The 26,644-nt window shown below is 44.1% G+C and overlaps 2 protein-coding genes across 7 annotated transcripts in view; one reads left to right on the top strand and one right to left on the bottom strand.

Annotated features, from left to right (window-relative positions):
* Nucleotides 1-2,674: 2,674 nt before the first annotated feature.
* Nucleotides 2,675-26,644, bottom strand: part of SUGP2 (SURP and G-patch domain containing 2) — a 29,235-nt gene continuing 5,265 nt past the window's right edge. The window contains exons 1-11 of one of the 5 annotated variants that reach the window (XM_025210259.1): nt 18,753-18,873; nt 18,110-18,231; nt 16,183-17,703; nt 15,390-15,507; nt 13,386-13,894; nt 13,071-13,182; nt 11,815-12,332; nt 10,701-10,840; nt 9,603-9,739; nt 6,120-6,240; nt 2,675-5,946 (exon numbers count right to left, since the gene is read on the bottom strand). In XM_025210259.1, the coding sequence (XP_025066044.1) occupies nt 6,120-6,240; nt 9,603-9,739; nt 10,701-10,840; nt 11,815-12,332; nt 13,071-13,182; nt 13,386-13,894; nt 15,390-15,507; nt 16,183-17,703; nt 18,110-18,224 (3,291 nt within the window). In that variant the 5' untranslated portion in view covers nt 18,225-18,231; nt 18,753-18,873 and the 3' untranslated portion in view covers nt 2,675-5,946. Of the gene's footprint in view, nt 5,947-6,119; nt 6,241-9,602; nt 9,740-10,700; nt 10,841-11,814; nt 12,333-13,070; nt 13,183-13,385; nt 13,895-15,389; nt 15,508-16,182; nt 17,704-18,109; nt 18,232-18,752; nt 18,874-26,644 lie in introns of those variants that run through there. The other 4 variants (XM_014522360.2, XM_014522359.2, XM_025210261.1 and 1 more) reach the window with 4 other exon arrangements.
* Nucleotides 19,052-26,644, top strand: part of ARMC6 (armadillo repeat containing 6) — a 9,038-nt gene continuing 1,445 nt past the window's right edge. Inside the window, exons 1-7 of one of the 2 annotated variants that reach the window (XM_006028835.3) lie at nt 19,052-19,203; nt 20,902-21,058; nt 21,798-21,880; nt 22,630-23,200; nt 23,762-23,907; nt 24,530-24,661; nt 25,536-25,673. In XM_006028835.3, coding sequence (XP_006028897.1) covers nt 20,938-21,058; nt 21,798-21,880; nt 22,630-23,200; nt 23,762-23,907; nt 24,530-24,661; nt 25,536-25,673 — 1,191 coding nt within the window. In that variant the 5' untranslated portion in view covers nt 19,052-19,203; nt 20,902-20,937. Of the gene's footprint in view, nt 19,204-19,570; nt 19,773-20,901; nt 21,059-21,797; nt 21,881-22,629; nt 23,201-23,761; nt 23,908-24,529; nt 24,662-25,535; nt 25,674-26,644 lie in introns of those variants that run through there. The other variant, XM_025210262.1, reaches the window with a different exon arrangement.

Below are 26,644 nucleotides of genomic sequence, written 5' to 3'. Positions count from 1 at the left end.
GCCGGGCCGGGCGGGAGCTGCGCGGCGCTTTGCTGCGCTGCGCTGCGTGCGGTCCCGGCGGAGCTCTGGCCCGCTCCTCCGGCCCGGGGCAAGGCTGAGCCGGGAGGGCAGCGCATCGCGGCTGCCCCGCTCCAGAGCCCCGAGAGGGACAGGCCGCCTGCCCACGAAGCCCGGCCGCTCCCTACAACAACAAGCCTGGTCTTGCAAAAATCTAGAGCTCTTGGTTCAGAGGCGATACCGGGTATTAGACCAACTGAGACCTTGCACCAAAAATGATATTTTCCTGCAAGCTTTCCGCCTTCATCAGGTTTAGGGAAAGCTCAAGATGTTACACGATGCGATCGTGAACTTTCCCTGAGCCTAAAAGCTTGCAGGAAAAAAAAGGAAGAAAGTTTTTGCAATGTCTCAGTTGGTCGAATAAAAGGCATCCTCTCTGAACCAAGAGGTCTAGATTTTTGCAAGTCTCTTGGGACTCTTAGCAACGTCCCCCCAACCCTGCTGTACGGCAGGGCGTTGGTCTAAGGACACAGGCAGACAAGGATCTTTGGGTAAATCTGGTCTCTTTTATTAGATCGACTCAGCAAGAACCAAAACCTGGTGCTCATCTTGCTTAATGCACCCTTTCGCCCCCACCTGCAGTTCGTTCTTTTGGTGTTTTATCTTTAAGCCTTCTGAGACAGGATGTTTTTTCTCTTTGTCAGATAGGTCCGGTCACACCCGGCTTTGTGGAAGGTGTCATGTTTTGAACCGTTTTCTTGTTAATTGTATCCCATTGTCTCAAATTGCACGAATTTCCTGATATTTAGATCCTTTACACTTTTATAGTAAAGAGCCATAGGAATGACAATGAGTTGTGTCCTCCGACTGCCCGGGCACATTAGACGTGCCGAGGAGCACTAGGTGGAAGCTGCAGACTGATAGCGTGGACTCTGCTCTTTTCTTTCTTGCTGTTCACTAGGTAGTACGATAAGGTTTCAAAAGCTAAAGTGGTGAATCTTCTGTCCTACCATACTCCATCACCACCCCAGTGAAACTTAAGAAACTTTTCAAAAATACTTCTTCCTACTTTCCTTGGAAAAATTGAGAAATCTCTCAATTTCTGAACTAGGTCCTGCAAGTCCTTCAAATGCCGTGTGCTAGCTGACCACACCTGTAGAAGACTTATTTACAATGAGCTACTGCTCATGCTGGTTCTTTTTTGCTCCCCCCCAAAGACACATAGGCAAAGTGACAGATGCTTTGCCTTCTGTGTGTCCTTTTACATCTAGTTTATTAAATGTCCAAAAAGACAGCGCGCAGATACTGTTTTCCCTTTAGCAGTGAGCCTTTCGGAAGCAAAAACACTTCCTCTAGATAACTATTATATATGGATAATAGCAAAACTGTTGAAAGACATTCATTTGGCACAAAAGGCTCTAAAGAAGACTCCGTGTTAGTGCTTTCTTAAGCAGTAGTGACTTCAGATACCAAGAACACAAACATCTTCTTCAGCTCCTGTAATTTAGCATTTTACCTACTAATCCAGGATCACAAAATCCATTTACTTCCAAAATACTCCACTGTCCTTAATCGTACTCTTCTCAGGTGACCACTGTTCAACCCTGCCATTTTGGTGGGGGCCGGGCACGCTCAGTCGTGAGATGCGCTGAACGAACGACGGAACAAAATCTTCCTGAATTTTTCCAGGAATAGAAATTACTGGGAAATTGAAATGTTTCAATGTTCACATGAATCCAGACTTAGCTTGGACAAAATGTACTGCAACTGCCTTCCATCTGTACTAGAACAGAATATTATTCCAATAAAGATAACGGATGCTTAATCTGAGAAACTTGCTATTCTCAGTCTAGACAAAGCATTTAAGCAATTTATAGACTTTTTTTTGCACGTCGATATCTATAATAAATAGGAAAGAAGTAACCAGCACCTAAATTGGACCACAAGAGCGTGAACGGCTTTATTTATTAGTCCAACATCTATTTCTGTGCAATTCTCTTGCACCTTTCAAACAATAGATGCTACCTGTTTCCCTGCATGATGCGTCTTCCAGGAGCAGCAAATAGGCTTGTTTTTTCCCCCCCAAAGATCCTTGCGTACACTTCTTGAAGGAAAGGAAAAATATGGCCCAGTGTCAGCTAGTGTCTAAGTTCTAGGAGCTGCCAGTAAGGGAGGAAGGGAAAGATCTTAGATCTTGGCTCTCATCTTTTATCAAATACAGGGAATAAGTTTTACGTCTCAGATAAGATTTGTGCAGCAACCCACTGCAGAAATACTTCAGTTTTCTGTGGTTTGCCCCTCTTACATTAATGCACGGAGCATATGAAGATAATTGTGTGTGTTGTCTGAAACCGCTCAGTGCCCTGGGAGAATAAAAGCAACTTTTAGCTCCTAGTTTCTGGGACCAGAGCAGCACTCAGTCTGGTTAAGAAACAATGGTACTGGCATTCAAGTCAAAAGGTAGAGCTGATGTGCTGTTGCTGAATGCATTGCAACCCTAGGAAGAGTAAATACCTCTGAAATAATCCAATGAATAGCCTTGCAAAGGGATAATTTAATAGTAAAGAGGGGCATCCATCCCTTGGCCCCCCTAAAATCCTATTTCGCAGTAGTACGCTGCATAATTCAAGTTTGATTTGTTATTGCCAAAGTAGTGATGCACATCTCCCACAAACTGTTCAGAAGTAAAAACATCACCGAAACCAGAAATGGTTTATTTCTAACATTTATTGCAGATATTAAAGGTTTAACAATCTTAACATGTTTACTTCTACTAAAAAGAAATTTCAGTTATTCAAATGACATAAGCATCCACTTGTTACTAGCTTAGCACTACCGCTGATTTGCACAAACAAAAACTAGCAAATTGTTCTACAAGATTAACAGTAAAAACAACCAAAAGACAGCAGACACACCACTGAAGTTAGTTAAAATGTTCACTGATGCTTGTAGTCTTCATGGAAGAGAGCCTGGAAACTAAAATAACAGAGAATAAACTAGTAAACTTTAACAAGGCAACGTATCCGCATAACAATGTTTCACATGTACACGTACTTAAATTTTCAAATTGGGGAAGCCTGCAAAAGCAGGTCAAAATAAAGGGGAATTTCCTTTTGCAAAAGGAGAGCAAGGTCATCGCTTGATAAAACAAGGTCAAAGCGAGACATAGAAACCCACTGGAGAGCAACACTGGAATCTTAGCACCAGTGCTGCTCTACTGATATCTTGTCCAAAATTAAAGTTTGGCACAAGAAAGACTGACCATACTATAGTTATGCAGGGCAGCAGATTAAGATTTACCCCAAGAACTACTGTTCACATAATTTTCAAGAGTGCATTATACTCTAAATTGAGTCGAAATCAACAAGGAACGTGTATTATTTTCCAATCTGGATGCTGACAATTTCCCCAGACTGGATAAGCAGGTGTTCAGCAAATGTACCCCAAATGGTACTATAATCATCACAGCTCAGAACGCTGATCAGGGTCTGAGAAAGTGGATCCCAACCTAGAATGGAACCACGCTTTGAGTTGTCTTCCCATAAATGGCACAGCACATAGTCCAGAGAGTGCTTCCAAAAATGCAAATGTGAAAGAAGAGAACTGGAAGCATAATGTGGGGGGAAAAAATATTTAAATCGTATACTGCAATAATGGCATCTTCATCGGTGAAACTAAAAGAAAAGTGAAACCCAAACAAGTGGGTCTAAGAAATAACTCCGGGGCCAACCGCATTGGTTCCAGAGTGTCTTCCAAAAATAGACAACGACTGGTAGAACTGCTTTTTAAGAAACTCAAGTTTTTTTTGTTAAATGTTATGGCTAATTAAGCGCAGGCAAGGGAAAAGGAGCAGTGGAGAACACATCCAAATAGCGTAATGTTGTCAGATACTCTAACCAGCTGAAATGAAAGGCAGCCTCTGTCCAACACGTTTAAAATCATAAATATTTCCAAGCCTAAAGGAAATCTCTGTAACATCAAATATCAAATCAAGTATGATGAAAAAAGTCAACTTTTTGAATAGACATTTGTATTTACAGTCTTGATGCTTCAACCTCCTGAGAGGTATAGGTGGGAAAGCACAGAAAAATATAACTCTTGGTGTAACAATGTCTATATTTATCTAGTGCTGGCATGCTTTAAAGCTATTAAAATACTGACCAGAATGTTATGCTGTGGCACAATATTGTAGCTTTCCAGTTTCGTAGACACACAAAGCAAAGAAAAATCTTACATTCATAAACTAAATAAATTGGTTAATTTATGAATGCAAAGTTCTGTGGGGAAAGGAAAGGTTTTTGCCGTTACAAAATGAATGTGAAGAATTCCCTCTTTCAAATCAGCATTTTTTCCCATTTTTGAGATAGGGAGGATGACTCTTTGGCACAGCAGGCACATGCAAGTTGGTAACTGCAGATTAAGTTTTCTTATTTATCTGTATTTTAGCACACAATGTGCTGCTATTTTACTGTATGGTATTTTACTAACTGTACCACTGGTTCTTGCATTACAAGAAGAGCAATGCCAGATGAAAACATCAATAAGACTGCACTCGTTTCTCATTAGGGAAACATGCATCCACTCAAGATACATTTTCTTTCAAGAGGACTGCAGTGAAGTAGTCTTTGCCATTACAATAAAAAAGTGAAGGCTCTTGACTAGATTTAGAAATGAAATGATGGAGAAAAAAGGTGCAAGTTAAAAAGCACAGTACTAAATTCTGTCACTTTAAGTAATCTAGTCACGGATTATTTATTGACATGCAAATCTGGAGAAGGATGAATGATCAACTAGACCATGAACACTTATTGTAGTCATGATGTAAAGTCTTCCATTTTTTAAGGACTGCTCTATCAAGAAGTTACAATGCAATCCTATAGTTTATTATTAGAGCAGACTACTAATTTAGTACCATCTTTGATTTAAATAATAATAAAAGGAAGTAATGGAATACAAAGTCCTTAAAATGTCAAGTTTTCTTCACATTTCCTGGGGGTCTTTCAGTAAGAGGACTTCTGAAGATCAGCATTTCAACACAAGCAGAAGCAGACCAACTCCCTAAACTGATGGTTTTACAAAACAGATGTTCCACTTCCAGATGATCTTGACCATTTGACTTTCAACATTTTAGAGTATGGTATTTTCTGCAAACATGAACAACACCTTGTTTGTGCCTTTATTTCTTTGAGCAGGAAAGAGACTGTGCAAGATTTCCTTGAGCAACAACTAAAAATTCACATAAAAACAAAAAGAACACTTAAAATAGGTACTGCTTGTTTGTCACAGTGAATGTCCCAGCAGCTGAGATTTGTTAGGCAAGAGTTTAGTGTTTTCACTTGCACACGGATTTAGTACATCAGTCCGATACATGTAAGCATGGATTCCTACAAACCTGCATGCTTAAAGGTTTTGTTCTTAAAAACTGTTCTATAAATGGGGGAGAAAGGGGGGTGGGGTGGAGAGGAGAATAATCAAGATCTGCTTTATCCAGACTACAGAGGCAGCTCAAAAGATTTAACCATTCAAAAAGTGTAAAACTGAACATCTGGTATGGTGGAAAGCTGCTTTTCAAGAAGATATGAATTGAGAAATTTCCCAGCCTCATACAGGAACAGGGCCAGACTGCTTCCTTAGCTCACGTTTTTAATTTTGCTTAAAACTTTTGGAGCAAGACATTTTGTCACATAGTAAGCATCCTTGGCCAAGGAAAAAGGTAAACAGGTTTTTCTGTGTGCAGATCAACTGTTTCTTCCTTCAAAGAGGCCACCCAAGTTGTTAGGTTGCACATTTAAGTACAAGACTAATTTTACTCTTGGAAAGCGTTTTGGCATATCAGTCCACTACTACAGAACAAAGCATTCTTCATATTGTCAGCGTGTGCTGAAGACCTTTCACGCAGCAGCCTTTGTACATCCACGTTTTCTAGCAAGTGAGCCGCTTATATCAAACCTAGAATGTAAGATGTTGGTAATTCAGCAGTCCAAAGCAGCTCTGGATTTTCATGAAATGTTATAAATCCAGACACATTTGTGGAAACATTAACATTTTCATTTTCGGGCAAAAGGAAGGCTTTTTTAAAACCCAGTATTTTAATACTTGCCGGACTTGTCTATTGCACATACCTATTTACTCGCTCTTTTCTGCCTGTACATTTGTATCATTCTTTGACGGAAAACATCAAATGTGTCTTCTTTATTTTCTTCCCCTGCAACACCCAAGCCCTCCCCTGCAGAGGTAGTACCCCTAGGGAGTAAAATGGATAGTTAGCACAGTTTCACTTGCATCTGACAAAGTGCAGAAAAGATCTAGAACAACAATAGCTTCCAATATAGACAAGATTCAAATAAAAACCTAACTCAGGTTGTCAATGTCCCTTATGATGCAGCTTGTCTGGCATATTATATTAATCCCCCATGCACTCAACAATGAGAAGCAAAGCTCTTATGATACAATTGGCTGAAGACTGTCATCTAGTAAATCAGTTTCTTGCATGAACTCCTCAGAGTTGATCACCTGCTCCATGTTATGCAAGGTCCCTATTCCAGATCACAACACCCCATGGTTGCTTTGCTGCTTATTGATCTAGATGACTGCTAGAACTGAAGTACAGGAAACACTACCCAAATCTGTAGTGCAGATCAAATCTTTATTGAAGGACCTTCATAGTGTCTACTGGTAATTTCTAACATCCAGCAAGCTGACGCCTCCTGAGACCTATTCCTTATCAACACTTTGGAGTGCATCTTCAAGAAGGAAGTGTCAGTAATCCTAATTTCTTTCTACAGACAAGCCAACGGAAGGAGGGAGGCCTTGGCAATTTGAGATCAGCTTCTTACTGTGGATGGAGCTGGACTGGATGAGCTAAGAGAATTTAAGCTGGTTAAAAGGATCACCTCTCTAGGCCACATGGGTAGAAAAAAATCCATGTCCCAGAACGTAGGTTTATGAAAGCTTCTCTGCCAAAAGGAACGACCCTCTGCAGAAGTTTCATCCTGAACGCAATCACAGAGCCTGATGCGTTGGAATTGGGATTGCTGTGCCACAAAGGAAGCTCCGAGAGCATGAGTGGCAACAATAAGGAAACCAGCCCTATTTAAACTTCTCAAAGCCCGTGGTCACCACATAAACCCAGTAGAGGCTGTACAGCTCTGGAATACCTGAGCACCGACTCCAATTCATCTTTGTAGTCCACAACACATTTAGGACTGCAACCCAGTTCCCAGGAGGATGGGTTTTCCTTGTGAAGCCTGCAATATTAGAATCTGCCTTGGGGGCTGCAAGACCAAGTTAAACCATCTTTAGGAAGAACATAAAGCCACCTAATAACCCTGTGGCTTCCTGTCAGGGATAGGCCAGTGCTCAAAGTATGCTTTACTTTGCACTAAGTCACCATTTTCTCAATACCAAAGTCCTCCCCAAAGACACTCCTGCAATGCCAACAAATACCAAACAAGTATGTAACTTCCTGTAATCGTCGCCCAACGCACTTCTTCTGTTTCACTTTTTACAGTAAATTCTTTTCTTCACAGCAGGCATAGTCTTCATTTTCTGATGTAGAGTGAGCCACTGGTCCCTAAATTTGTGAATCAAAAAGACTTCATGGTATTTCCTGCAATACAGACCCCCCTGCTTCTGGGATGATTCAGAGTAAGAACTTAAGCAGCTCTTTAGAAAAGCTGGATGATAACTCAATGAGTCTAATAAAAACTTTTCCCCTTCAGATTTTCCTTGCCCTCAGTTCAGCTTCAAAATTGGCCAAATTCAGAGCTGAAGCAGATTAATTCTCTGAAGAGAAAAAGAAATGCAAGACCTGTAGGATATTCCCCTACAACTTCTAGAGCCCTTAGCTCCACAAAGAAGCATTATGTTTCACAGAGGAAGTGTAAAAGACTACAAGGAAGAAGACATCCAGAAGGAAATGTGAGTTTTACTCCCAGCCTTCCCAAGGCTAGTTCTGATCTTTCTGTATTGGATGGCAAGTTTTCAAGCTTTTGCCTTATTATCACATGAAGACTGGCAGGCCTGTGTGTAGTAATCCCAGAGGCAAGCCCTACTACTGCTATATCAGAATGATCAAAAGTTATTCAATTTGATGTTGGACTGCTTCCAAACCAACACACTCCACTTCACTCCCTTCTCTTTGAAAAGAGAGTATTGGATAACTTGTGGGCCTTTTAACTACAAATCAAATTAGTATTTGACAGACAAGGGGCTAGCAGTTCCAAAAGGGAGAAAAACCAAAGAACATGGATCCCTCCAAGTGAATAAAACCTGAGCTATCCATCCATCAAGGCCATTAGAGAGATGCATTCAAAGACAAACTGCATACTGTAGATTGGTTTCATTCTCATTAGGACCATCTGAATTGGGGTTCAAAGTACATGTCTGGAGGGAAAGGAAAGAGCAGTGGATGTCAACAGAACATCTAGTGTTCCCATTATTTAAGGTAGGCAACAGCAGGTAAATTAAATTAAACAGAAAGAAAATAATTTATTTCCTTGTTGAGAAGGTCTAAACCTCCTTTAGCATCTGGCAAGCTAACTGCTAAACTGGCCAGACAAAATTAAATGCTCAACTACTGGCTGCATGCTGAGATGTTTCAGGAGCTGTTAAAAGCAAAGGTCTATGAATGCTATTGGCTCCACCAAGTTTTGGAGTGAAGAAGACCTCTAGACACCCAAACCCATGATCCTATATACTGGTAGACAACAGAAAGCTCTAGAAAAACAGGCATGACCAAAGGCCTCGATTAAAAAAATGATTTCTGTCAAAGATAAGGACAGGGGACGAGTTTCCCCCAAGAAAGAAAACAGTAAGCCCACACACTACTTCAGCCAGCCAGAGAGCTCTCTGTACGGGTAAGGGAGCAAGATCAGAAATATTTTGTGCCCTTTGTTTACATCCGTAGGCGAAAGGAGCCGTTACCATCAGGGTTGGCTGTAGAGGACACTGGAGGGAAGAAAAATATTAACATGCAGAACTGAGATTTAAAAACAAGAATATGCATTTCAAGAAAACAAAATGCTTACCTTCTGGCAATGCACTTACCTCTTTGTAGGATGCAGGAGAAAGAATCTTTTGTTTAGTGTAGATTGTGTGCTACCTTAACCCAGAAGTACTGTGTGTGCGCACAACTCCTGTGAAGTCTATTTATATATGCAATGTACCTATCACTGTAATATCCAGGCACTTATGAAAACTCTACACGCAGGCTTGCAAGTTAAACCCCAATGTGTATTTTTTCTTCTAACAAAGTGCACCCTTATACAATTACAAAGCTTCCACATGCACCAGGGTGCCTTCCAGGGTTTACACGGGCTAACGGGCATCAGGAAACTATTTCTCCCAGCCTTCAGCAATGTCCATTCAGATGGTAAGGAAAGAGTCTCCCTTTAGAACACCAGGTCCCACCCAATCTGATTAGTAGAGGCATGAGGCCTCCACTCTCAGCTTTGATCAGCTTAGGGAGCAGAAAGAAGATCAGGAATGGAAATGAAATACTGAACTGGCCTGTCCTGAGGGGATCAGGTTACCCACATTGCTATTAGGAACACAGCACTTTCCACATGCATCTAATATTTCTGCAGTTTATTCTCATTACATACACTTTCACAGGCTCTTTGATTCCTTTTCCTCGTGTACCAAGACCATGTCCCTCTTGCCAGCCCATCTTCTGAAGCATCTGGAAACCCACATTCTTGTTTGTCAATTTCTTGTGTGAAAATTCTAAGTCTTTTGGTTTCTGCAGAGAGAAAAACAGCAAACATCCTAGTTTCTGGTACAGTAAGTAGCCACAAATTTGAACTCTCCAGCAGGAAGCTCCTGCAAACTGAATCTACCAAGGTCCTGAAAGTACAGAAATAATTTTTAAAGTACATTCTTAAGTGGTGTTTCTTTATCTGCAGGGAAAAGGCCTGATAAAATGCTTAGGTGGCCAATTTAATACGGGATGAATGAATCTGTCAACTTGTTTAACCAGACACTCAAAAACAGTAGTTAGCACCTGCTTCTGTACCATAAAGGTGGTTGCGTTTCCCAACAAATACAAAATAAGGGGGGGGGTTGTCAGTAACTGGATCTCTATTACAAAATGTAATGCCATTTCAGCATGCTTACATCAGCCTCCCAAATTTGTGAAAATGTTATCTGGTCAAAAATCACTGTCCCTCGTTTTCATAGTGAAAACTCTGCATTTGTTGGGTCCATTAGGAAATTTCACCTCAGCCATACAAGATTTCATAAAAATGATTTACATCAGAGGTTCTCAAACTGTGGTCCGCGAGCTCCATAGTCTGCAGAAAGGTTGCAGAGTCGAGAATATCTGTACTTGTAAGGTAAGACTACTGATATTAAAATATGAGTTGTGTGCTTTGATTTGTAGAACCAAAAAAAGTGGTCTGCCGAGACCCTCAGCAATTTTCAAGTGGTCCGCAAAAAGAAAAGGTTTGAGAACCACTGATTTACATGGTACACTGCTACATGTTAAAAAGTTTCCATCATTTAGTGGAATATGCAGACTTGATTCCATTTTTAATAAAGAGATTAACAAGCAACTTTTCAATATGGCATCAGATCCCACGAGGTGTTCAACTTTGACACTGGTGGCAGCTGACAGCACTTATCTCCTCCCAAATTACATCCAATCCCTTGCATGATTAGGCCCTTAGGTTCTAACTAATTTAATAGCAATAGCATGCACTTACAGGAACCGTGAAAGAGCTGTTTTCACCAAAGAGAGACACTGTGCGTGCAGAGTCGTGAACAAAAAGTTCCCTCACCTTCTTCTTCTTTGTAACAGGACGACCACGAGGCCTGTCATAAGCAATTCTGACAGGTTCATGAACTAAAAGTCAAATCAGAGACAAAAGGTCAACCATAAAGATAATCGTAACAGAACCTGCAACATACTTATCTGTGACAACTTCCATGTAATGCCTCACTTCATTACCACTCAGGAATTTAAAGTACATAAGAAAGAAAAGGAAACTTTTCAAAAGGCAAAATAGGAGGTGGGTGCCTAATTCTCATCCACTTTCAGAGTAAACCGCGACAAAACTGCTCCTTTTGCCTTTGAAAGTTCTCCATGAAAGGAATATAGTCTGAGGATCAAAATTTACAACTACGTGTCACATAACTCTACCAACTTCAATAACTGTTTGATGAAACCAGTTTATAGTGTCTTGTTTCCATAATACACGTAATCATTTGCTCCTGCACTATTCTTATCTATGCATGTAAAGAACACTTGTTAAAAGTACAGTAGTCTATTTTCAGTATAGGCTTCTGAACTGTTAGATTGATTTTCCTGTAATGTGGCCATGATGCCAACTACTTGACAAACTATCAAATAAATATGAAGAAAATACCAAGACCAAAATACTTCTGGATTAACATTTTTATGATATAGAACATTCAGACTTGTTAAGTCTTTTTAAGGCTGTTTGCTGTCAGATTTCAGTCAGTGCTCCACCTGAAAAAAGGTGTGTGACCCCCCTCCAAAAGAGCTCTCCTGCACTTTGTTTAAACCAAAGAGAAAGGCCTGTAGGCAACTGATACATATATGGAGTGAGCCTGTGTATACAATACTTGTACTACTATCTCAATGAAGCTAGGAGCAAGTTGTATTACTACACCAGAATGGAATACCTGTCTATCACTTTATTGGTGCCCATGACAATTGAATGGGCATTTAAAATGAATATTTTATAATTCATTGGATGAAAATGAACATAGCATTTCATGGAGCAGCAACTAAAACCATAGGATTTCAGGGACTTCTGGCCAGGAGGCACAACACAGCTTTGAAGTGGTACTTACCCTTTGGTTCCTCAATGAGGCACACTCTTTTAGATGCAGGAATCATGCCAACTTTCAGAGACTTGCTGCTAATTCTTTTGCGAGGAAAAGGGGTACCAGGAGTTGGAACTGGTGCCTGTGCGGACAGATTTGATGCAGTGCTATCAGAAGTTGAGGCTGGCTGCATTTCCCCTGTTGGAGGTACTTCTGTTTTGGAGAGCAACTCTTCAGGCGGGATCTCTTCAGTCCTAGCTGCTGAGATGTTTTCTCCTTCTCCCTCTCCTGTTTGCTCCATTTCCACTCCAGTTTTTTCCAATGGTTGGGAGATCTCTTCAAGTTCAGCTTCTTCTTCTTCCTCCTCATTATCTTCTTCCTCTTCCTCCTCCTCTTCTGAATTATCCAGATTTTTCCCTCCAGGTTTAGCACTTCCCCCAGGTACAGTTGTTTCTGATACAGCACTGAAGTTGATAGATGGGCATAATTCATAGACTTTCATTCGGTAAAATCTGAAAGCAGAACTGTTTTGATCCTGTAGGAACCTGAACAAAGATTTAAATACTTTTAATGTAATTTAAAAAAACCGAGAGGGACTTCCCTTAAACTAACATAAAATTAGATATTAAAAGCATTACTTAAAAGTGTTAACATTCTCATTCGAGTGGTATTTTTATACTACTATGAAATACTGTGGGAATCCTCTACCCACCAGATAACATTATCATATTTAATGCTTATACAGTATTTTATAGCAGTAAATCACAACATGCTTTACAAAAGGAGCCAGTCTCTCTCTCTCTTTTTTTCTTCTTCCAGATGGGGAAATGATGGCAAAGAGAAAAGAAGCAACTTGCCCAAGATTTGCCCAGACCACTTGCAGCTGAAATTATTTAGCAGGCCATATTTACACTGCTTCAGATGCAAACTGAGCACTTACAGGTGTGAAACAAAACCGCACCTTCACTGACTGGACAATTGTGCAGTGATTTTATCCTGCTCCAAAGTTTCATATATTCACCATGAACATTAGTACCAAAACCAACAAGATGGATCAGTTATCTGGTCTGGTCCTAAAGCCCAAATCCTGAAGTCCTAGACGTACTTATATGCAACATCAACCACGAAACAATTATATTCAGCAGAGCTGTGTAACTTAATGCTAACAATAAACAAAAGTCTCTTTGGTGGTCTAATTCTATGGGGAAAGATTTGCACTGTAATTTCTCTTACAAGGCATCTTTATACCTACATTTGCATAGATGGTGATCCATGTTACTCACCAAAGATCTGGGTTATCTGCACTGTTATCTATACTGAACTGCTCGATTTCTGGTCCCACCTGAGCAACGAACTTGGCAAACTTCTCAGCAGTTTCCATTGTTCTAGCATCCACTGCAAGTGACAAAAAGATCATTTTCTACATGCTTGTACAATGCCTAAAACAATGTGGCCCCAACATGGCTGAGGACTCTAGGCTTTATGTCAATGCCAATACTTAAAATAAAAATTCCAGGCAGAACATTTTTTGAAGTCTGAATACAAGCCTTCTTCATAGTAAGTTAGCATCTATAAACTAATCTTAAATATTCACCTACCATCAGGGAACTGAGACAACAGTATCTGGGAATGTCCAGGTGAGGCTGATAAATTCTCAGTGTCACCGACTGCTCCCAGTGGCAGTGAAACTTCTGGCGTGGTGGCACACCGTGAAGATTCAGCTGCATCCAAGGATGAGTTTCTCTCAGAAAGGCTGGTTTCCGATACAGAAGGCTTTGCCTGAGTGGAGCCTTGGGTATGTTTGTCTTGCCGTTTTAGCATCGTACCAGCTGACAGCACGGTCTGCGTCCCTATGGTTGTTTTTCTTACTTTCCTGCCTCGAACTCCACGCCGTACAATAATGCCAGGTCTTTTCCTTTTAAAGAGTCTTTTCTTAATACTTGCTACTTTCTTTGCATACAACATGGCCCTCACTGATTCTGTTGCACATTCTTCTGGTGTTTTCCCCTCTCCATCTCCCCCCTTTGTAGATGAAGTCAACCGCTGCATCTCTGATAACTTCAGTCTGTAATATTTGTATTCTAGACTATTTTCTTCAGACAAGAACCTACATCAGAAAAGAAAAATGAATGCATGTGTAACAAAATCATGCCAAAAGCAAGACTAGTACTCTCAATGTCTCACATTAGATTTTTCATGGTAACTGACCATAAAATTGAGAAACATATGCCCGAAACAAGCCTGAAGGTATGAGCCTTTCTTAGAACAAGAGGTAGTTCAATTTCTTAAGAAGTAGACAAAAAGAAGTTATGCCACACTAATAAAGCTTAAACAGCCTTCATATAACAGGAGTAGCAAGCAATCATTCAGCTATACTGCGTTTCAAAGAGATGCTGTCACTTTGAATTTTAAGTTGTCTAATTTGAAACAATTTTGCTCAGGAAAATAAGTGACCTGTATTGTGTTCCAATTACCACCCAAATATAACTCTTCTTTTCAGCATGAAGAGACAACTTACTATTTGTACAGGACACTAGCTAATAAACAGACTACACACTAAGGCCCTCATTTAGAAAGGTGCTTTCACATATGACAAGTACTGCACTGACAATAAGACTATTCATATGCTTAAAGTTAACAAGGTGTTTGGGTACATTCAAGAACTGGGGACCAATTATTGTCCACATAGTTTGGTGCTTACCTTTTCAATTATAGTAATCCTAACTTACTATTTCCATAATGACAGAAGTCATAGATAAGCATGTCCTACAAACTGCCAATGTTAAAAATGACTTGGTTGGAGTAATTCCTGAACATTATTTTTGCCTGCCTGGAACTGAAATCAGGATTAAATTCAGGTCTTTACAAACCAGCTGTAAATTAAACCACAAGCTTACTAAAAACTTTATTGTAGTATACCTGCCCCTGCCTGGAGCCAAGAGGCTGAGTGTGGACAAAGGGAATTGCCCCAAGAAAAGTCAGCACAGGATAGTCAGAAAGAAAGTGAGGTCTCTTTCTTTTTTAAATAAACGATTCATGTGAAAAGTCAACCAAATTAAATCAGTGTCAGATAACAGCACTGCACCCAGCAGCAGGCTTTCACAGACCATTATGTAACTTTTCATTTTCAGTTTAATATAACCTACAATTTAAATTTCACAAACCCCCCCCCCATCATCAGTACAAAATGAATTTTACTTGAAAAAAATATTAAGACTACACAATACTTATGAAATCAAGCATCTCAGCTTGTGAAGAATTAAACACATTATTCACAAGTACATCTGTTAAAGTTGCACTTCTCATGGATTTGTACTGAAATGTTGTATTTGGATTGACAGATCCAGTCTAGTCTACTAGAGAGTAGAGGACTAAAAATCAGAACTTCAGGAAAGATACCACTTACTTTCCAGGTATGTCAAGGGGCTCAATTACCATTTGTAAATGCTGTCAGATATTGAGATGAAATACATTACAGATTTAATCCTGCATCCAACAAGGTCAAAGTTAAAGCTCCCTTTCACTTAGAGTAGGACCAAACATAAAAGAGAAGCACAGTAGTTTTACACCATAGTTAGGATGAACTTCACCAAAACACCTACCAATAGTCAGGGGAGCTCTTTTGAGCATTTTTTTCTTTTGCAGATAAAGTACCCGAAACAATACTGTTCACTAACTTCTCAATTGTCTCTACAACTCTCCGATCAGCACGCTGAGGGACTGTAACAAAAATAAAGTATGGTCATAGTATTATTATTATCATCAGTAGGATGGCAAGATATCTAGTCAAGTTCATAACAATTTTTCAAGAATAAGCCAGCTACTTTTAAATTGCCATGGTGTTACAACAGTGTTGTAATAAGGGGAAATAATTAAAATGGTGGAGGGTTGGAAGTACAGTTGTTATGTTACAAAATGAATACAATGAATACGATCCTGGCAATTACAAGCTGGTGAATCTAATTTCAATTCCTAGTCAAACAATGGAAGAAATGTAAGGAGAAATCACAAGGTAAACTGTAATAAGTAACAGTATATAGATACAGATATCTCTATATCTATATATAAATGACTTGTTATCCTAGGAATTACATTTTTTGGTTTCAAATTTTAATATGTAACTCCAAAAATGTCAGAATCATAAAATTATTTCAAGTTGGTATTAACAGGAATTTATCTGAAAATTGGATGAAAAACCATAAAAAGGTTAAATAATAAATTGGCAAGAAGTATATGCTAGGATATTGCAAGCACTGATGGTTAGACCTCATTTCAAGTAAAATGTAAAACTGGTCAAATTAAAAAAAGTTGGAAGTAAATTCAGCTACTGTATCTGCCTTTGACTCCACCATCCCACTTTTGTCACACATTTTGTGACACTTTACTTGCTCTTACTTTTAGCCTTTGTGTCAGGAGAAGTTGCCTTAAGCTGTATAGTGGACTCTGGTTCTATTTTCTTCATCTGAAGTGGATACCCACTTTTCTCAAGCCAAGCTTTCAAGTTCTCTATGTACTCTCTTCCAAACAATGTTGAATCATCAAAATTTGGAAATGAAGTTGGCGCTGGAGCCATCTCCTGGAGACCAACTGCCTCGAGTATTTTCTCTTGCCTGAAAACAGAAGCTAATGCAAAAGTTTGGCCCAGAAGTGCTAGAGACTTACGACACAGAGAAATGGTGGTCTCAAAAGCATTTGCCATTTCTGTGAGATTACTGAAACCACTTGTCTTTATGCTTAGCTCATAGGCATTGCAGGCCATAAGCAGAGGTGTGACGCACTTTAGAAGACGATCTTGGAGTCTCATCACATATTTATCGAAAGGTTTTATTATTTCAAAGAAACAGTTCTTTGTCTTCACAGCACCTTTGTCCAACAGCATGTTTAAGAACTCATTGTCTACTTTGGGTGTCTTCAGTGCAGTGTGTTGTAAACCCTTGATCGTGAAGAAACAGTAATCCCTGTGTTCTGGCTTTAGCGGGCACTTGAAAGAAGCAAGCATTTTTGCACATGTTTCCGTCTCCAGCCTAAAGAGGGCTCTAAAGAGCCGCGAGAATTCTGCATCATTTTTTATTGTGTGAAATCCAGCCCATTTTATTATTTCTATTCCAAATGTTGAAAAAATGTCAGACTTGTCCACAAGGTCAAAGTTCAGTTCTCTGAAAACATGTGCAGGCTTAGTAAGCCGGAGAACAGGCCTCTGGGCTGACACGGCTAGCCTCTGATTAGGTCGTGGAGTTGGTTGCTGAGCAGCTGCAGTCCTCTGGTTAGGTCGTTCGGTAGATTCTGGCATCTGATCAGGTTCTAGAGTTGACTTTTGATCAGCTACTGGTGATGGTTTTTTAGTGTTCCATTTCTTTAGAGGAGCTGTGACATCTCCTTTAAATACTTTAGTTTTAATAGTGCCTCTTGTAATATGTTTTCCTCGCAGAACCCTTCCTCTGCCGATACTGCCTCTCCGTACTGGAGGTCCGAACTCACCCTCAGACTGAAGCCCATATTCCAGGTCATATTCCTCACTTTCCATGTTCCCATACTCCTCCTCCATGAGTCCCGGAGATCTAAAATCGCCCAAGAGGTCAGAAGGGCCAAAATCAGCATCATGGAGCCTTGAGGATTCCCAAGGATGTGGATGGTCATAGTCCCGGTCCCGAGAGGCCGGGCGGACATAATCCCGGTCCCGAGAGGCCGGGCGGACATAATCCCGGTCCCGAGAGGCCGGGCGGACATAGTGGTCATGGTAGTAGTCATCTTTCCTCATGAGAGGACTATTAGATCTATAGGAAGGCCCCGGATAATCCTCCCTCGGATCTTCTCTCCAGTCGTCATGAGGAAGATGTTGGGGACCATCATGTGAATATCTTCCGTCGTCATGGAAACTGTCTTCATACCTGGGTCTTGGGATAGGTCTTGAATGAGCTGCAAGGGACAGGATGGACAGAAGAAATGAATGTTACTTGCAACACATGGATATGACGCGAAAAATTCAAATTCATGCATTTAGACAGCCGAGCAGCCTGTACTCCTCAACATTGAGAATTAGCATCCATGTCTAATGCTGCGAAATGTAAAAATTGTCTCCGTTTATCAAAATACTTTGAAAACGTTGAGGACTGTCGCTGAACAGATACAAGCTGTTTGCGATGCTGTCAATCGTAGCATACGCCTGCTCTTTCCGACAGAGTAAAACTACGCTGAAGGAAGCACATAGCAGCACGTTTTTAGACACACAGCTATCGAAAAATTCAACACTTTTTTTCCCCCACAGCCCCCGGCATAACCCAGCGAGCGGCAAGTCACACTCAGGACTTGCTCGTGACATTACCTTTAAACCGATGGACCGTTTCCTCCATAGCGTCGCTTCGGTCCATCCGATACCTTTTAACTTTATCTTGCACCACGGCGTCAAAAGCTTCCCGCGTGATTCTTCTGGAGGCCATTTATACCCTGCAATGAGAGGGGCACAATCGCTGACCTGAACGCATTTTAGAGCTGCCGCTAGATTCGATCCTTACGAGCAGGCGCGAATGGCCTCTGCTGAGAGGGGGTGTTTAGGGCAATGCGCACGCTCTCGCGCCAGAGGGGTCTCCGTTAGGGGAACGGCTTTTGGTTTACAATCGAACGAGGGGCAGAGCGACCTTCCCGGCGCGTTCTCGCTCTGCGACGCGAGAGTCCAGGTGCCAGGTGGCCACGCAGCGAGCCCCAGCGTGTGGGTGACGTTACAGGGAAATGTAACTTTTAGCCTCCAGGGAAGGCAGGGGCGCCCCTCGCTCCACTGCACCTGCTGCTCCCCGCCCCCCCAGGTCCCTGTCTCTGGGGGGTGGGCTGAGGTGGCTCCCCACGAGGTGCAGAGAAAGGGGAGGGGATAAAGATGAGGATGACGATGGTGCCCGTCCCCCAACGATCTTCCTCTCCCCGCCACCAGCCCCGCCGCTACCAGGGGCCCTGCCTGCCCGCCCGGCCCTCACCTCAGCCGGGCCGGAAGTCCCCTAGCCCCACACCCGCCGCTTCTCAGCCACGCCGGAAGCTCCCACAACCCCCCGCGCGACGCCGCCCGCGGCGCATGCGTAGCGGCCACACCAAGTCCTGGGAGCTCTACAAGGAGTCACTGGGCTCCCCAGAGACAATTGCGCAGGTGGTGCCTGCGCACTGGGTAGAGCCAGCTTTACAGTGCGCATGCGTGGCTAGTGCGCAAGCGCTCGCGCCGCCGCGTGGGCTCTTTTTCGTGCTGTGCCTGAGCGGCCGCGACCTCTCTCAGGCGGGGCCGGCTGACGCGCAAGCGCACTAGGCGTCTGGGGAGCGCGTATGGCGGCTGAGGGGGGTCAGCCAGCCTGCAGCCACCGCCTTTTCGCAGCGCCTCTCACTCCTCGTCGCCTGGGACGGAGCGCCCGCAGCTACGGCGAGCCGTGAAGGGCAAAGGTCAGGCGGGGTGCGGCCGCGCCAGGGGCTGTCACCTCCCTGCCCATGCCGGCCGGAGCTGCCTGCGCCTGGGCCCAGCTGCTTGGCTCTTTTTATACCTGGGAGGGTGTATTTCTAGCGTGATAGTTACCCCGCACGTGCGGCCGGTGTTACATCTATCACGCGATTCGCAGTTGTGTGATGTATGTAACATGTTCCGCTTTCTCTGCTCGTGTGTGACCCCGATGCACGCATAGACCGCTCCAGACACGCTTCTTTGCGTAGAGGCGAGATCTTTGATTAGATCGACTAAATTGCTGGGAGAACCGTTCTTTGCAAGCTTTCAGGCACAAATACCCGTCTTTTCTTGTGCCCGGAAGCTTGCAAAGAACAATTTTTCCAACAATTTAGCCGGTGTAATAAAAGATCTCACATCTGCTTGAAGTGCCTTGTCTGCCCGTGTCCTTAGACCAACGTGGCTACGACCAACGACCCTAAAACACAGGCTGCTCCGGGGCAGGGGCTCTCGGCGCCCCCTTCTCTACCCTGCTGGGGTGCTGCAAACGTGATTCACCGGGAAGAGAGAGGTGGTGAGCCCCAAGACCGCGGTCGGTTATCAGCCAGGCAGAGACACCCCCTTATACACTCGCTAAATAAGATCGACCGAGACAGCACGAGCTTTCGTGAACCCAGGTTTGCTTCAGCCTCTGATGGGTTCGTGACGGCTTGTCCTATTTAGCTAGGCTGTAAAGCTGCACCTCTGCTCTGCCTTCTTGTAAAATGAACCCAGAGAGCAATCCAGAGCGTTAAAAGCGTTCTGCTTCCCGAGTTCTTGGCAACAGAAATTCTGCTCCCTTTTTTTGCCATAATCAAAAGAAAGAGTGAAAACTAAAAGCTTGGACTTTTCCAAGGGGTGTCTCGCATTTACCTAAGGGTGCCTTGTATCTCCGCGAGGGTGCCTCCAGTCTAGAAAGGCTCTGCTCTTATCTAATCCTACATAATGTGCGTAATGGGGGATGCTGACTTGGAGCCATTGATTTCATGGCTTCTTAAGCAGCTGAACTGATTGGGTCCTGTGGAATTCAAGGCTGCTATCAGAGGTATAAGGCACGCTGAGAAACAAGCTAAGGAGCCTTGTATTTAATGAACGTCGTTTATATTGAGTTTGTTAGTGCATGCTTGGACTAAGTGCTTATCGTTTTCCAGTCCTGATGCTATCCACTTAAATGGAGTGCTCTCTATTGCGGTTTTTTGCTGGACTCTGGTTCAATCCCTGAATGACATTTAGAAGTAAATATAGTTGATGAGGTGGCAAACTACAGAGACGATGTTGGAATCCTTAAAAGAAACAGATAGACAGCCCCTTGGATTCTTCGTTTCAGGCACTGCATACAGAAACTGTCTCGTGTTGATTAAGTCACTTCTCTTGCCTTGGTTTCTGTAAGTTCTCTGCTTTAAACGGAGCAGCGTTGACCTAAAAACGGCTTTGTGTTCATTGCATTTATTGGTGTGACAACTATTCTGCAGCAGCGAGAGATGACAGAGCTTCTGTAACTTGGTGACTCATCTATGGGGGATAGTTTCTACTCTTTTATCTTTAGCCATGCTCATGTCCTGGGCTTTCATTCTGGCAAACAGCTGGTTACCTGGTTTCTTGTTAGTTCTCAAAGCTTTAGATCATTTTGGAACAAATCTAATTTTGGTCTTTCCCGATGGCAGGTCAGGAAGTTGTTCAGCTCTCTTTTAACAATAAAAATGGCCTCCAAACGAGTTACACAGGAAACATTTGATGAAGTGGTGCAAGAAAACATCACAGAATTTGACATGGATCCAGAAGAAGCTGTGAGAGAAGCTGTGGAGCAGTTTGAATCTCAAGGTACTGCAAATGAATTTTGCTCTGCAGCTGTTGGGTAAGACAGACTTGTATGAATGGTTTAGTCATGTTGCAAACTGGGGGTCTGTGCTGAGCTTTTGGGTACCCTTCAGACATGTCAGCTTACTTCTCAGCAGAGGCCAGTTAGAGGTGCTGAAGAATCCCTGGACGTGTATTTAGCTGTACTTCTGGCTGGAGACTGACTGACAAAAATGGACAGCATTTTTCTGTCCTTTGTGAGTTCCTTTCAGTCTGAAAGAGCCCAGAGCTCTTCAGAGGAATTGGCTTGTATAGATCAAAGACCCATATTGATATGCAGAATCTGTTCCAGCAATGGCTCTCAGCCTTTCCGGATGCAGGCTGGATAAGTGGGGCACAGCCAGTCCATGGGCTGGATCCAGAGTGTGGGGCCAGGTCCCACGGGCTCTACCTTCAGCATCACTGATCTACAATAAACATCAGGGTTTTACAAAGGGGCCAGGATAGAAAAACCTTCCTTAACTGGCATTTCAAAGGGGGATTTAGAGAGGCAGCACTAACTTTTCTCAGGTTAGACTTAACCAGAGGTGACCAGGTTTTTAACAAAGGTACTCTCTTGGCTTCCTCTCCCTTCCAGAGGGTAGGGGGACATCCTAAGTCATTGATCTGTGCTCTGTTTTAGTCTGTCTCCATGTTTTGCTGTTCCCCAGTGCAGCCAGAGTTAATGCATCTAAAGCCACCTTGTTTCATTCTTCCCTTTTAGGTGTTGATCTGAGTACCATTGTAAAAGCTGCACCGAGACCTGCCTCTGAAAACGGTGAGGAGCAAAAGCACGAGATTTTGCAGGTAGGAAAAAACGAAGTGAGTGTTGCCCCCCAGGGTCAGCAGCATGATTCAGTGCTTTGAATACGGTGCCAGGAATCAGCAGGTTTGCCTCCCCTTCTAGTTCTGCTGATGCCTCCCAAGAGCAGGCTTATCCCTCTGCACTTCTAGCTTCCTTACCTGCCAAATGAGGGGGTGCCTGTGCTGAGTCAGCTCCTGGAGCAACTCAAAGTGTGGGGGCAACATAAGTGCAGAGTACTATCCTGGCTGGCAGCAGCAGGGAGTGCTGTGAATAGCCTCCAAGCAGCCTCTTCTCTGGCTGCAAAGAAGGGGAGCCTGCTTTAATGAGCTCTGCCACTATGGTCAGTGGCTGTTGTGAGGATTGGTGACATGTTGTGGAGCCTTTCATCTCCACTCCTCCCTCCCAGTCCAGCCCGGGTTAGCAGAGAGTATCAGTTGACACATGCCTCAGTCTGAGTCTAATGCGTGTGCTGGTACATGACACAAAAGCCATCTTTAGATCAGGTGCTTCCACAGGGACAGAGGGCTGAGTGGGACATGTTGGCAGGGAAGCCTGTTCTGCCTCTGACTCCATTCTGTGCACAAAGACAGAACATCACTCTCCATGGCTGGCTGGTGTTCTTTGTTGCCGATTCATTTTGAATTTAAAAGGGGAGGGAGAAGATGGTTGGAAAGAAGCAAATCTGATTGTGCAGTGGGTCATTTTTCCCATGTGATCTAGGAGGACAGTAACCCTTATTCTCCTCCTTTAGACATTAGATTCCCTCAGGAAATCCATAGCTGACTCTGAACTCGGTGTAGCTGGTGAGCACCTGGCAAGCTTGAGCAAGCAGTGCAAAATGCAGCTGGCTTCTCGCTACCTGGCTGGGCAGAAAGGCGCCTATCCTGTGGTGCTCTCTGCCTGTAGGCTTGCTTCGGGAGATGAAAGCACTATGCTCCAGGCCCTCCAGGCTCTGTCTGCTCTCATGGAGGGGCAGCCTGACCTGCTTGACTCTGCTGGCCAGAAGATGCTGCTGCAAACCCTGAAGGAAAAAGCAGATGACGTTGAAATGATGCTTGCGGGAATTCGATGTGTCCGACATGCCTGTCTGAAACATGAGCAGAACCGCCAGGACCTGGTGAAAGGTGGCCTCCTGCCACTGCTGACCAGTGCTATTGTCCAGCATGGTAACCACGCCAGCCTGGTGCGAGAGGCTTGCTCGGCGCTGCGGATCATGACCTTTGATGATGACATCCGTGTGCCCTTTGGCCATGCCCATGATCATGCCAGGATGATTGTGGCAGAGAACGATGGCTTAAAGATCCTCATACAGGCTGCCAAAGGTAGGAGTAATTCCTCTGCTGCCAACCCTTTTCAGCTCTTCCTTGCTCCCTTAGCTCAAGAACGTGCTGCTTAATTCCAGATGTTCCTGTTTTGTGCTGGGGCAATTGGCACAGCAGGGGACTAAATCAGGAGTCCTAGCTTCTGTTCCCTGGTGACCATGCAAGACTTTCAGCAAACCTCATCACCTCTCTGGGATGTCTGTTTCCAGAGCTGGCAGCTTGCCTGGTTGGAGAGCAGCAGTTCAGCTCAGGATGGCTGTTCAGGTTTATCCTGCGTGTTGGTCCAGACAACATGTCTCAGGCTTGGCCTTCACTGAGTAAAAGGTGCATTCAGGCTCCATGGCTTATTCAACCCACAGTCTCTCTAGAGATGGGTGCCAGCCAGTGTTGGGGCGTGGGGAACCCTGGAATGTGAGTGCTTGCCCCTTCACATCTGGACTGAAACCCACTGAAGAATCCTGCTTAATCCTTTTTCTAAAAGGCATGTGATACTCCCTGACCCTGCCAACCCTGTCTCTTGTCCCCTGTTTATTTCCCTGGCTTATCTCTCTCCCTCTGCAGCATTCCCAGAGGACTCCAGTGTTCTCACTGAGCTGTGTGCAACCCTCTCGCGTCTTTCTGTCCGGAATGAGTTTTGTCAAGAGATCGTGGACCTCGGAGGCTTGAATTTCATGGTGTCTTTGCTGGCTGATTGCATTGACCAAAAGGTATGGTCCCTCTCCGGTGCAGGGGCTGCCTGTCTCGGAGCACCCTGGGGATGGTGGCTATGCTGCATTACATTCCTGTGGCACTTTTCCTTCTTCATTGTTTTCCAGCTGTGAGCAAACATTAGACATGCTGGTCACCAGTGAGGGCTGACCCTCATGTTATTGGTGATTATCCTGGTACCTGTCGCAGACACTGTTACCTAGCATGAGGTTGCATGTGCTGCTTTAGTCAAGCAGGGAGCTCAGATACCCTCCCAAATGCGCAAATAAGCTGCCTCATTCCTAGAGGAGCCAGAAGTCTCTTCTTCATAGCAGCTATCTGAGTCCCACTTAATTTGAATGGGATTTGGGTGCTCAATTCCTCTGGGCATCTTTGAAAGCCTCAGCCATTGTAAGCAGGGCAATTTGGATCTCCTTTCCAAAGCTACACGAAAACTGCTTCTCACCTGTGAGGGGTGGGAGTTCTGGACACAACGTGGCTCATCAGGCAGTTGTATCCTCCAGGCAGGGGTGCGGAATTTCTCAGGGGTGTTGCCATTCAGGTTGTGTAGCTGTGATCTTGCAGAAGGGGCATGTAGTATGCATTCCTCCCTGGGCTGTACTTTGTTCTTGTTGGATGCAGGAGCTGGTGAAACAGGTGCTGAGTGCAGTCCGGGCCATCGCAGGCAACGACGATGTGAAAGATGCCATCATCAGTGCTGGAGGAACAGATCTCGTTGTGCTGGCTATGAACCATCACCTTGCCAACCCCCAGGTATGCTAAAGCATGTGTGCTCATGGTGACTTGGCCTGGGGGCCTGTGCCCGGGCATGAAGATCAGGTTTTAAGTCCACTTTTCCTCCCCTAGGTAGCATCACTTTAATCCCCAAAATGACTTCTGACTTAGAATAAAGCCTGTACATGCTGGGAGCAGAGCAGTGCTAGCTGCACTTGCATTGCTGTCGCACATCAAGTACAGTTCTGCTCCCAGCATGGGCAGCGTAACAAGCCACTTGCCAGACCCCTGAACATTCACGTGCTCTCAACTAATGAAAGGCATGCTGTGACCGGCATCGATTAACTGTTTTATTCTGTACTAGGATGTCAAAATGATTGGAAATTGGATACAGGGCTTTCACCTTCCAACTCAGCAATTTAAATCCAGCCGTTACTGAAAATCATTCTGATTTGATGGCTGCTTAAAACAAACATCTGTGTAAAACCAACACCTGAGACTTGGCTTTGTTAATGGCAGAACAGTCTTGCCATCAGTTCCCCTTTCGCTTAAGCTGGTCAGCCCTCTTACGGGTGAGTGGACTCCAGAGTACAGCGTGCCCTCCCTCATCAGTTGGTGGGAGTGGTGTGAGGAGATGTCAGCCATGCTGTTCTGTGGGTACACAAAGGTCATTGTTGTCTAGGCTGATTATTTGGATGCATCTCATCAGCAGCCCAGTACAACTCACTTGGAAAATTGGCTTTGCTGCATCCATGGGTGACTAGCCCACCTGGCACTCAGCTTTGCCCCTCATTGCCTGTGAAGTTCCCTGAGGTCAGGGTGGGGAAGGGCAACAGGGTTCTGCCTCTGGTGACTTCTTTTTCCAACAGTAGCTTTATCAGCCACTGACACCTGTTTCCTTTCGGACTCCCAGATCTGTGAGCAGGGGTGTGCAGCCCTGTGCATGCTGGCCTTGCGCAAGCCAGAGAACTGTAAAGTCATCATGGAGGGCGGAGGAGCCCTGGCAGCTCTGCAAGCCATGAAGGCGCATCCAAGAGAAGTGACTGTGCAGGTATCTCAATTACTGGGGCTCTCAATTGCTAATCTGGAACCAGGGGTCTTCTGAGTTCACTTTTTCACTGGGTTTTTTTGTGCCTCCCCTGGCAGCTGTTAGGAGGGTGATGAAAGACTTGGTGGCTCTGTAGCTCTTTGAGAAGCATCCGCTCATCTCTCCAAGCTGCTCAACTGCAGATTCTTGCTGGTCACTGTCCAAGGATTGTAGTCAGTCCCAGTGACTTGCTTGTTGCATTTGTATTCTTCACTGACACTACCTCCTAGACTAAGCTGGTCTGAGCTCAGCTGGGGCCTCCTCACACTTTCAGCTACTTTAAAGTTTCATGTCCTTTAAGGCTGAAGGGTGTGGGGGGAGCCTCTTTCCAGAGCCGGCCAGCACTGCTCTGGAGGTGGTCTCTGGAGAGATGAGCTGCTGCCTGTCCCCTAAGGCTGAGTCAGGCATGTGCATAGCAGATAATCAGCCCCAGCTCTCCCTTGCCAAGCCCTGTGGGAGCCTGAGCTTGCTCTGCAGCTCTCCTAAGTATTTTACCTATTTAACACGTTCTAAATAAAACTTGTCTGTGCCAGAGGGTGTTAACTCTTCCCATGCCAAAAGTCTGCCCTCAAGCCCTGCATGAATTGGGCAGGGTGGGGGGTTGATCGTTCCCTGCTGAGGTGGTGCAGACTAACTGAGTAGCTACTCAGGGCTGTAGTGTAGGACTGGTGCGTCCAGCGTCCTTAGACAGTGCTTGGTGTCCCTTGTCTGAGGGCTGCTGCTTTGGAGTTCTGACATTGTGCTGGGTCACTTGGGTTCCATGCTGGGGTGGCATCGGTGGGCTGCTTTAAACAGGAGTTAACCCTTTGGGTAAATCTCTATGCCTTTGTCCTGCCTCTTGCATCTGCCCTTGTGGAAGAGGAAAATGATGAGGCTCCCTAGGGAAGCAGTCCCAGAATCCTGGGCAGCTGGCTGGCATTGCTGCCGCTCTGGGG

This window comes from Alligator sinensis, unplaced genomic scaffold (assembly GCF_000455745.1).
Source record: "Alligator sinensis unplaced genomic scaffold, ASM45574v1 scaffold1354_1, whole genome shotgun sequence".
NCBI classification, from domain to species: domain Eukaryota; kingdom Metazoa; phylum Chordata; order Crocodylia; family Alligatoridae; genus Alligator; species Alligator sinensis.
This window is presented reverse-complemented; position numbering and strand designations above follow the sequence as displayed.